Source organism: Schistocerca piceifrons, chromosome 2 (genome assembly GCF_021461385.2).
Source record: "Schistocerca piceifrons isolate TAMUIC-IGC-003096 chromosome 2, iqSchPice1.1, whole genome shotgun sequence".
Lineage (NCBI taxonomy): Eukaryota > Metazoa > Arthropoda > Insecta > Orthoptera > Acrididae > Schistocerca > Schistocerca piceifrons.
In genome coordinates, this window is record NC_060139.1 from 237,934,285 (window position 1) to 237,946,913 (window position 12,629).

General features: G+C 42.1%; 1 protein-coding gene across 8 annotated transcripts in view; it reads right to left on the minus strand.

Annotated features, from left to right (window-relative positions):
* The window catches only part of LOC124777276 (Fanconi anemia group A protein homolog), a 246,329-nt gene that overhangs the window by 120,102 nt on the left and 113,598 nt on the right, over window positions 1-12,629 (minus strand). For all 8 annotated transcript variants that reach the window (XM_047252617.1, XM_047252612.1, XM_047252614.1 and 5 more), the window contains one exon: window positions 6,894-7,035. In XM_047252617.1, the coding sequence (XP_047108573.1) occupies window positions 6,894-7,035 (142 nt within the window). The remainder of the gene's footprint in view (window positions 1-6,893; window positions 7,036-12,629) is intronic.

Below are 12,629 nucleotides of genomic sequence, written 5' to 3' on the forward strand. Positions count from 1 at the left end.
ATACAGATTGAATAACATCAGGGAGAGGCTACAACCCTGTCTCACTCCCTTCCCAACCACTGCTTCCCTTTCATGCCCCTCGACTCTTATAATTGCCATCTGGTTTCTGTACAAATTGTAAACAGCCTTTTGCTCCCTGTATTTTACCCCTGCCACCTTTAGAATTTTAAAGAGAGTATTCCAGTCAACATTGTCAAAAGCTTTCTCTAAGTCTACAAATGCTAGAAACATAGGTTTGCCTTTCCTTAAAAGACAAGTCATAAGGTGAGTATTGCCTCACATGTTCCAACATTTCTACGGAATCCAAACTGATCTTCCCCGAGGTCGGCTTCTACCAGTTTTTCCATTCGTCTGTAAGGAATTCGTGTTAGTATTTTGCAGCCATGACATATTAAACTGATAGTTCAGTAATTTTCACATCTGTCAACACCTGCTTTCTTTGGGATTGGAATTATTATTTCTTCTTGAAGTCTGAGGGTATTTCGCCTGTCTTGTACATCATGCTCACCAGATGGACAAGTTTTGTCATGGCTGGCTCTCCCAAGGCTATCAGTAGTTCTAAAGGAATGTTATCTACTCTCGGGGCCTCGTTTCAACTTAGGTCTTTTAATGCTCTGTCAAATTCTTCACACAGCATCGTATGTCCCACATCATCTTCACCTATGTGCTCTTTCATTTCCATAATTTTGCTCTCAAGTACATCACCCTTGTGTAGACCCTCTGTATACTCCTTCCACCTGTCTGCTTTGCCTTCTTTGCTTAGGACTGGTTTTCCATCTGAGCTCTTGATACTCATAAAAGTGGTTCTCTTTTCTCCAAAGGTCTCTTTAATTTTCCTGTAGGCAGTATCTATCTTACCCCTAGTGAGATAAGCCTCTACATCCTTACATTTGTCCTCTAGCCATCCCCGCTTAGTCATTTTGCACTTCCTGTCAATCTCATTTTTGAGATGTTTGTATTCCTTTTTGCCTGCTTCATTTACTGCATTTTTATATTTTCTCCTTTCATCAATTAAATTCACTATTTCTTCTGCTACCCAATGATTTCTACTATCCCTCACCTTTTTACCTACTTGATCCTCTGCTGCCTTCACTACTTCACCCCTCAGAGCCACCCATTCTTCTTCTACTGTATTTCTTTCCCCCATTCCTGATAATTGTTCCCTTATGCTCTCCCTGAAACTCTATACAAGCTCTGGTTTACTCAGTTTATCCAGGTCCCATCTCCTTAAATTCCCACCTTTTTGCAATTTCTTCAGTTTTAATCTACAGTTCATAACCAATAGATTGTGGTCAGAGTCCACATCTGCCCCTGGAAATATCTTACAATGTAAAACATGGTTCCTAAATCTCTGTCTTACCATTATATAATCTATCTGATACCTTCTAGTATCTCCAGGATTCTTCCATGTATACAACCTTCTTTTATGATTCTTGAACCAAGTGTTAGCTATGATTAAGTTATGCTCTGTGCAAAATTCTACCACACGGCTTCCTCTTTCATTTCTTACCCTCAATCCATATTCACCTACTATGTTTCCTTCTCTCCCTTTTCCTACTCTTGAATTTCAGTCACTCATGACTATTAAATTTTCGTCTCCCTTCACTATCTGAATAATTTCTTTTATCTCCTCTTTCTTCACCATTTGCAGAGCTAGTTGGCATATAAACTTGTACTACTGTAATAGACATGGGCTTTGTGTCTATCTTGGTCACAATAATGCATTCACTATCTGTTTTTAGTAGCGTACCCGCACTCCTATTTTTTTATTCATTATTAAACCTACTCCTGCATTACCCCTATTTGATTTTGTTCCTCCTACCACCGAACTTCACTAATTCCCACTATATCTAACTTTAACCTATCCATTTCCCTTTTTAAATTTTCTAACGTACCTGCCTGATTAAGGGATCTGACATTCCACGCTCCGATCCGTAGAACGCCAGTTTTCTTTCTCCTGATAACGGCGTCCTCTTGAGTAGTCCCCGCCTGGAGATCCGAATGGAGGACTAATTTACGTCCAGAATATTTTACTCAAGAGGATGCCATCATCATTTAACCATACAGTAAAGCTGCATGATCTCGGGAAAAATCACGGCTGTAGTTTCCCCTTGCTTTCAGCCGTTCGCAGTACCAGCACAGCGAGACCATTTTGGTCAATCATCCAGACTGTTGCCCCTACAACTACTCAAAAGACTGCTGCCCCTCTTCAGGAACCACACGTTTGTCTGGCCTCTCAACAGATACCCCTCCGTTGTGGTTGCACCTACGGTACGGCCATCTGTATCACTGAGGCACGCAAGCCTCCCCACTAACGGCAAGGTCCATGGTTCATGGGGGGAGGATGACCAAACTACACCACACTAATCTGAAATAGAGGGCAGATCCCTAGATCCCTGTCCACAGTTTGTTGATTTGCACTTCTAACCATTCATTTTCTCACACTGGTACATGATCAAAATATTTGTCATTGAGATGATAGCATGATGGTGACTGGGACATAGAATCAAGAAGCCCCTTATACACGTATCCATGGCTGCTTCATCAGCTGCATTATTTTTCCATAGCAAGATGTGTCTTGCTACCCAACGGAATATCATCGCTTTAACTTGATTTTGTATGTGCTGTATGGAATCTTGAATGTCCTGAACCTTATTTCTGCTGGGCACATTTATAAAGTCTTCTGACTTCTACCAGTTCAGAAGCAAGAGATCTGAGAGCTCATGAAAACATACATAGGTGGTAAATAACTCTTTCATGTAATGTACAAAAGAACTCTATAATGGAAAGAACATGTGAACGATGTGGGAGCAATCTGGTGAAGGGAAGTCTGAGTAAACTCCACAGAAACTAAATCATAACAATAATAATGATCATGATAATAATAAAATAATAATAATAATAACAAAATTATAAATGAAGAACAAAAAGGCTGTTGCAAAGGAGCACGAGGATGTAAAGAGCAACTGATAATAGATGCAGAGGTGACATATCAAGCTAAAACTAAACAAAGGTCGCTACACTACGCATACGTTGATTACCAAAAAGCTTTTGATAGTGTACCCCACTCATGGTTACTACAAATTGGAAATGTACAAAGTAGATCCTAAATTGATACAGTTCCTAAACACAGTAATGAAAAATTGGAAAACCACAATTAATATACAAACAAATTCAAATAATATCACATCACAACCAATACAGATTAAGCGTGGAATATACCAAGGAGACTCATTAAGTCCTTTCTGGTTCTGCCTTGCTCTGAACCCACTATCCAACATTCTAAATAATACAAATTATGGATACAATAAATATTACTGGAACATACCAACACAAAATCACACATTTGCTATATATGGATGATCTAAAACTACTGGCAGCAACAAATCAACATCTCAACCAATTACTAAAGATAACAGAAGTATTCAGCAATGATATAAATATGGCTTTTGGAACAGACAAATGTAAAAAAAAAAAAAAAATAGCATAGTCAAGGGAAAACACACTAAACAAGAAGATTACACATTGGAATACCACAGCGACTGCATAGAAGCGATGGAAAAAACAGATGCTTATAAATATCTAGGATACAGACAAAAAATAGGAATAGATAATACAAGTATTAAAGAAGAACTAAAAGTAAAATATAGACAAAGACTAACAAAAATACTGAAAACAGAATTGACAGCAAGAAACAAGACAAAAGCTATAAATACTTATGCTATACCAAAATTGACCTACTCATTTGGAGTAGTGAAATGGAGTAACACAGACCTAGAAGCACTCAATACACTTACACGATCACAATGCCACAAATATAGAATACATCACATACATACGGCAACAGAAAGATTCACATTAAGCAGAAAGGAAGGAGGAAGGGGATTTATCGACATAAAAAACCTACATTATGGACAGGTAGACAATTTAAGAAAATTCTTTCTAGAACGAGCAGAAACTAGCAAAATACACAAAGCAATCACTCATATAAACACATCGGCTACACCACTGCAATTTCATAACCACTTCTACAACCCTTTAGATCACATAACATCAACAGATACGAAGAAAGTAAACTGGAAAACGAAAACACTACATGGCAAGCACCCGTATCATCTAACACAGCCACACATCGATCAAGACGCAGCCAACACATGGCTAAGAAAAGGCAATATATACAGTGAGATGGAAGGATTCATGATTGTAATACAGGACCAAACCATAAACACCAGATATTACAGCAAGCATATTATCAAAGATCCCAATACCACAACAGATAAATGCAGACTTTGCAAACAACAAATAGAAACAGTAGATCACATCACAAGCGGATGTACAATACTAGCAAATACAGAATACCCCAGAAGACATGACAATGTAGCAAAAATAATACATCAACAACTTGCCATACAACATAAACTAATAAAACAACATGTTCCCACATACAAGTATGCACCACAAAATGTACTGGAGAATGAAGAATACAAATTATACTGGAACAGAACCATTATAACAGATAAAACAACACCACATAACAAACCTGACATCATACTCACCAATAAAAAGAAGAAATTAACACAACTAATCGAAATATCCATACCCAATACAACAAATATACAGAAGAAAACAGGAGAAAAAATTGAAAAGTACATCCAACTGGCTGAGGAAGTCAAGGACACGTGGCATCAGGATAAAGTGGACATTATACCAATTATACTATCAACTACAGGAGTCATACCACAAATATCCACCAGTACATCAACGCAATACAGCTACATCCAAAGTTGTATATACAACTACAGAAATCTGTAATTATTGATACATATTCAATTACCCGAAAGTTCCTAAATGCAATGTAACATATACCGCACAGTTAAAAGGAAGTCACACTTGATCAAGGTCTGTGTCACTTTCCATTTTTGACCAGACACAACGTCTGAGAAAAGAAAGAATAATAATAATAATCATAATAATAATGCTCAAACAGTCCACGGGGTGTACTGCTGGTCCATAGTCTCCAACGGGCACAATATTTTGGCGATCAGACATGTCGCCATTGTCAGGTGCGCTGACGAACTGAACTCCTGAGGGCGGGCGGCTGTCTTACATCCCTGCCCCTCGAGAGGCGTTCTCTCCGCAGTCCGTGCCCGCACGTCAGCGGTCGGTGAGACGCTGGCGTCACATTTAGTGGTAGCGTCGATGTAATTGCCTCGTCCACCCTAGTTGCCCATTCATTTCCTTTGCTGAGCGTCTTTTTAATTAGACTCAATGCTGGTTCCCATGCCCTGCTGCTCTTGGGGCAGACTCTCTGCATCAGAGATGGTGCGCGCCTGTGCACCAGTGTTTTTAGCACCCCATTCTTCTGCGCAGGATGGTGGCAGCTATCCGCTTGCAATTACAGGTCGGTGTGCGTTTTCTTCCTGTATACCCTGTGGCCCAGGGTGTCATCTGCTCTAGTTTTGACCATGACGTCCAGGAATGGTACTCAAGGCTGCGTCTGGTAAACTGTATCCTCTCACGAACCAAGGCGAGGCTAGCATGCTTCATAATTCTCTTAGCTGCTGCTGAATCGAAGTGATGCGTGACCTCAGCAAAGTTTGGCACAACCTGATCAGTATGACATCTCATCAGAAAAGCAAGAGCACTCAGCAAACAGCTCCTTCGGTGGTGCAGCTTGTCGAATTTCTTCATGCTGAGATACATTAACATTACCATTACCATTCCTGGACGTCATGAACAAAACTAGAGCGGATGGCACCCTGGGCCGCGGGGTATACAGGAAGAAAACACACACCGACCTGTATTTGCAAACGGATAGCTGCCACCACCCTGCGCAGAGGAATGGGGTGCTAAAAACACTGGTGCACAGGGCACGCACCATCTCTGGCGCAGAGAGTCTGCCCCAAGAGCTGGAACACTTCAAAACTGTATTCGAGAAAAACAGGTACTCGGAATGGCAGATCAGATGTGCTCTCCACCCCACCGCTACAGTACAGTGTGTGGAGACGAAAGAAGTCACGGAGAAAGAGATAGTCACTACCTATATACCGTCTACTGGGGCACTATCAGGGAAAATATTGAGGAAACACCGAGTAGGAACTGTCCTTTGCCCACCAAATAAAACACTAGCATTATTGGGAAGTGTCAAAAGACGATCTCGGTTTGCGGAAGGCCTGCATATACCAGATTCCGTGTCAATGTGGGAAGACTTATATTGGACAGACAGTGCCCACCATCGAAGATCGTTGCTGAGAACATTAGAGACACACTCGACATGGGTAGCCCAACAAGTCGGTGGTCGCAGAGCACTGTTTGTCCGAAAATCATGATATGGACTACCAGCATACCAGGGTCTTGGCAGTGACATCTAAATACTGGGACAGTGTCGTTAGAGAGGCTATCGAAATTCATGCCAGGAATGGACTCATCAACCTAGATTGCGGCTACAGCCTCAGCAGGACATGGGAACCAGCATTGAGTCTAATTAAAAAGACACTCAGCTAAGGAAATGAATGGGTGACTAGGGTAGATGAGGCAATTACACCGACACCACCACAGACGCCGATGCCAGCGTCTCACCGACGGCTGACGCGGGTGTGGACTGCGGACATAACGCCTCGCGAGGAGAGGGGATTTAAGACAGCCGCCCGCCCTCAAGAGTTCAGTTCGTCAGCACACCTGACAATGGCGACATGTCTTGTTGCCAAAATGTTGTGCCCGTTGGACACTATGGACTGGCAGTACACCCATGGACTGTTCGAGCAAGAAATACACCGGGAGAAACTGAAGAATCACAATAATAATAATAATAATAATAATAATAGTTCATTTACTTTTTTATGAGATTCTCAACATGAAATATATAAGGACTTTCCATTTTTTCATGGAATTACCTTTGATTTTATCTGGTGCCAAATCCACATCTTTACACAGTGAAGACACAAACAGCAATAATATTTGCCAATTTACTTTTACATCTAAAATAGCTTCATTCACTACTGCAACACTGTCCTTCAGGTTCATAACTTTAGCTATCTGAAAAGGTACGATTCTGTAAGTTCCTCGAAATGATTTCTTTTCTTGAAGTTGTACCAAGTAAATGACAAAAACTTAAAACATAAAAGATTTTTATCATGAGTAAACAGTTGTTTGGTCACTATGGTATTTCAGTGTCTTACACAGTAATGTCACTTTGCACAAAATTAATTGTCTAAAAGTCCAGCTGTGAAAACACTTTTCAGTGCTGATACTCAGTTGGCACAGTAGGTGTGGCAGGCCTACATAGAACAGTGACCCATGTACATGGATCCACACTATAGAATAATCTGTGGCCCCACCTCTGGTAGCAGATAGATAAAATAGAGAAATCCATTTTATCATTTAACAATGGTAATGGAAAGTTCTTAAATAACTATGAATAATAGAAAATGCAAAAGTAATACTAATTAACATATATAGTTGTCAGCAGGCATATAAACAGGCAAGATTGAGAATACTGCAAGCTTCTGGACAAATTCTTCCCCAGAACTAATAGAACACACACACACACACACACACACACACACACACACACAAGTAGCCCTACAACTGCACAGTTACGCTGTGCTGAGCTGTAATTGTGGCATAATGTAGTCAGGTGGCACAATGTAGCTGTGCGGTGTACACAGAGTGTCAGTCTCTCTCTCTCTCTCTCTCTCTCTCTCTCTCTGTGTGTGTGTGTGTGTGGGGGGGGGGGGGAGGGGGGGAGTAGGAACGTTTTATCTATTCACTCACAGGAAAGATTTATCATAAAGTTACTAACATTTGCAGTCTTGTTATGTTTCTGTTGACTCATCATCTCAACTAAGCAATGTTTGTACTTTTACGCCTTCTATTCTCTATTTGGTTGTTCTCTTGGTCGGGCAGCCACAAGTGCATATGTTCCAATAGTCATTACTAGGGCTAGGACTTTTATGATAGGGAATATATTTTGTTGTAAAACTGACATGTTCCTTAAATATATACAATTTATTGTTATGAAAAACCTAAGTGAATTACTCAATGAAAATAATCAGTTTTTGAAAATATAAAGTAACTGTACAGATCAAGCAACAGCAGAACACACATATAAAGGTACAGAAATTTGTAGGCTTTCACAGTGATACAAACTGAACAGTCCCTTCTTAAAACCTCAGCCCCCTCACAAGGACTAACACCTCAATCCATAGAACTTCTTACCCCACCCAAACCACGCACCCCCACCTTTTCCCTTCTCCCTAAGATCCACAAATCTAGTTGGTTAGTTGATGGCTTCAAAGCACCTACCAAATGTATACTGTAATGCTATGCCTATTTATGCAAGCTAATCAGCCACCCAATATGAGGTAAGATGAATTTGTTGTACGGCTAAACGCTAGTGAGCCCAGATTTAAGTCCAGGTACAAAGACTAGCAGCATCACCAGATGTGGGTAATCCCAGTATGGGGAATTTTTATGATGGATGGTCACTTAGGAGGGCATAAGTGCTGCAAGAAATGGCAGCCTGTCAGACAATCTTAAAGGCGGCTAAGTTGCAACTCTCCAAACTTCGATAATAAATCACAGTTACATATTAAAGTGGAGCCGAATACATCAGCGATCCCAGAAAAACAAGGCATGTCCAAGGACACAACAACATTATCTTTAACACTACAGAAGTTATTACTTCTCAGTGATAAATGTTTTCACAATGAACCTCTGAATTAATAACTTTTAAATGCTTCATGCAATTGCAACAAACAATATCTCTGATGATAGCATTGCAGTAACATTGCAGTATAGCCATCATCTCTGGAAGGTTTTTTTATGATAGTGCATATATTTTGTTGTAAAACTGACATGTTCCCTAGCAGCAGAAACAGTTAGGTACCATCACAGTTGGGGGTTTGTCTGAGATATGAATGCAATCCTGTTACAATTACAATTGTAATTCTAATACTTTACAATATTCTGTGCTCCAGATCCAAAATCTAGTGCATGATAGGCAGTTTGCACGGGAGCTCTGAGCATAAGATTTTGCAACTGCTGCATGCATGAGAGTCTGTAGCAAAAGCTAGGTGTGGGGAAGCTCGTCACGGAACTTTAAGAAAGAAGGTTACGCAAAGGCATGTTGAGTTCAAGTCTGCTGTGGCCAGCAGCAGTTGAGACCTCAATGGCGGCATACAGGCAGTGATGGCCATGGTAACGTGGGCCACCAGCGGTGACTTCGAGTTCGCCAGCATCAACACTTTGGCAGCAGCAGTATAGCACAAACAATCAGCATGACTGACAAGTTATGTATTTGCACTGATAGCATTAATATGTGTGAACACACAGGGTCATCGTCAGTGATGGAGCTTCCAACGATTAAGCAATTATCCAGCATGAGTGATTCAGATAATGTTAGTGGGACAGTTAGTCCAAAATCTGAATGTGTTGATGTTGACAGAGATAATATTAGTGGGACAAATAGCCTGAAATCAGAGAAAGGAGATGTAACTGCAAATAATTCAATGGGATGGTTAAGTGAAATTCTCACAAACTTGTACTCGATACTGGGATACTGGGTACAGAGTTAGGTTCAATAAAAACAGACAGACAAGTGTAGCAGAAAGTGTAAAAGCCGAAGTGAAGAAAATTAAATCCAATATGGAAGGGATGATAGCTTCAAAATTAGAAGCTATAAGGGCAGATGTAGGCAAAATTTCTTATGAGGTTGGCCTGATTAACACCAGATTTGACAGAGCGGAAAAATATTTCAGGAACAAGTTCGAAAAGATACATTATTAGCCTGGTGGTGATGTTAAGGACTGTCCACTTGAGGACAAGCTCTCAACTGCAATATTGCAATGGTACCTAATGATTACAGCTGTGCAGTTGCTTTTCTAAATGGCATCCCTTACAAGAAAACCAGTTGCGTCTTTACCTGTGGTTACTTGTACTTTGATGGCCTGGGCTGGCTGGACAGAAGAATAAAAAATATGAGCCAGCCACTCTGCAACACACAAAAACTCCAGCCTAAGAACACAAGGCAGAGAAATGCAGATGGTCAAATGACAAACATACAGTCGAACAGACAGCACCAAAGGAAGTGAGGAAGAGTTAAAATGTTAGTAGGGTGAAGGCCTGGTAGAGAAGGCCACACGCCCACTCTTAGATAGAGCGATAAAAACCTCTCTCTTGAATAAAAATGAAAACTAGATCAGCCATTGAAGCACTGACACCCAGCACTGTGGGGAGTGCTTCAGGAAGGTCAAAAGACTGCCTTAGGGTAGCTAGATTGGGACAGTCCTACAAGAGGTCGACTACGGTCAATCTAGAGCAGCAGTGACAGTGGATTGGGTCCTTGCAATGGAGGATGTGACCATGAGTCAGTCAAGTGTGGTCAAAGCGCAGCTGGCAAAGGACAACGAAGTCCCAGCAAGTGGCTCACATGGATGACATCCACACATTCCTTGTTTCCTTTATAGCACATAATTTATTCGGCATACTGAGGGTGTGCCATTTGGTATTCCAGATCCCAAAAACTTTACAGCATAAGACCGATTGGAGACCAAATTCTGGAAAGCCGATCTTCAGACTCACTTTACAAGTATCCTCTTCAGCTAGCTTGTCAGCAAGTTCATTTCCTGGGATTCCAACATGTCCTGGGTTCCAGACGAAGACCATTGACCATCCACATTGTTCGAGGGCATAAACGGAGCCTTGGATGGCCATTACCAAAGGATGGTGTGGATAGGACTGCTCAAGAGCTTATAAGGTGCTCAAGGAGTCGCTACAAATGAGGAAGGACCCCTTGGTCCAGGAATGGATATGTTTAAGAGCACAGGAGACGGCTACCAACTCGGCAATGAAAACACTGCAGCCAATGACAAGGAGTACTAGTCAGTACGTCCAGCATGAGCATAAGTGAAGCCAATATGACCATTGTCCATTGAGCGATCAGTGTAAACTATTTTTGAGCCCTGGAACTCACCGAGAATAAAGAATAACTGGCAGCAGAGGGCCTCAGGAGGAACAGAATCTTTTGGGCCTTGTGATAGGTCCAGACGAAGCTGTGGCTGAGGCAAGGACCATGGAAGTGTAAATGAGTCCACGCGGAGGAAAGGTGGGAGAGGGAAAGACTGAGTTCGGAGAGAAGGGAGCAAACGACAGACTGCAATTGTAATCCCTGATTCAGGCTGCTGTTGCCGGAGATGGACTGCTGCGTTTGCAGGCAGTAGTTGTCACCTGATCTGCAATGGAGGACCCTCAGCTTCCACAAGAAGCTATTCACTGGGCTCGTTTGGAAAGCTCCCGTCACAAAACAAATTCCACAATGGTGTATAGGATTCAGCATCTGAAATGTTTGTTGAGGGTGATGCTGAACCATACGCCAGGCTCCCTTAGTCAAGATTGGACTGTAGAGGGGCTTTGTGCAGCTGCAAAAGTGTAGTCAGTGTGACTAAGGCAGCGAAGAAACTTAAGATTCCACCAGCACTTTTGCTTAAGCTGACGAAGATGGGGAAGCCAAGTTAAATGGGCATCGAAAAACAGTCCTAAAAACCCATAAGCCTCCACTACGTTAAGTAGCTGGTCATCAAGGTAAAGTTCTGGAATGAGGTGACGACAGAATCGCATGACGCAAGTCTTGGTGGTTGAAAACTGAAAGTCATGGGTCATGGCCTTTGACTGCACTTTCTGTATGGCTCCCTGCAGTCACTGTTCAGCCACACCAACAGCAGATGAGCAAAAGGACAAACAAAAGTCGTCAGTATATAAGAAGTGTGATACTGAGGACCCCACTGCTGCTGCGAGACCATTAACAGCCATTAAAAAGAGTGGGACGCCTAGTATGAGCCCTGTGGGACCCGTTCTCTTAGATACGGAGGGAACTGTGTGAAGGACTGACACAAACTCTGAAGTTGTGGAGTGACAAAAGGTTCTGTGTAAAAATCTGGAGTGGGCCCTGGAGACCCTACTCGTGCAAAGTAGCAAGAATGTGGTGTTGCCAAGTGGTGTCACAGGCTTTCTTCAGGTCAAAAAAGACAGCAATAAGGTGATGACAGTGGGAAAAGGCCATTCGGATGGCGGACTCCAGGTATACCTAGTTGTCAGTGGTGGAGAGACCTTGTTGAAAACTGCTCTAGCACGGAACCAGAAGGCCCCGAGACCCAAGGCGCCAACACAACTGCTGGCTCACCAAACGTTCAAGCAGCCAGCACAGAATGTTGCTCTGGCTAATAGGACAGTAGCTATCCATATCCAATGAGTTCTTACAAGATTTTAGCATTGGAACGATGATACTTTTGTGCCATTGTAATGGGAATTTGCCATCACTCCAGAATCAGTTGAATAGGGCAAGGAGGTGGCGCTGGTAAGCTCCTGGCAGATGTTTAATCATTTGATGATGGAGGCAGTCTGGTTGGTTGGTTGTTTTGGGGAAGGAGACCAGGCTGCGAGGTCATCGGTCTCATCGGATTAGGGAAGGATGGGGAAGGAAGTCAGCCGTGCCCTTTGAAAGGAAGTAGGCAGTCTGGCCTAGGGGATGCGTCTGGACAATCAGCAAGGGCACTACGAAATTCCCACTCAGTGGATAGAGCATTATATGGCTCAGGGTGGAGTGTAGCAAATGATAGACATTGTCATTCGAT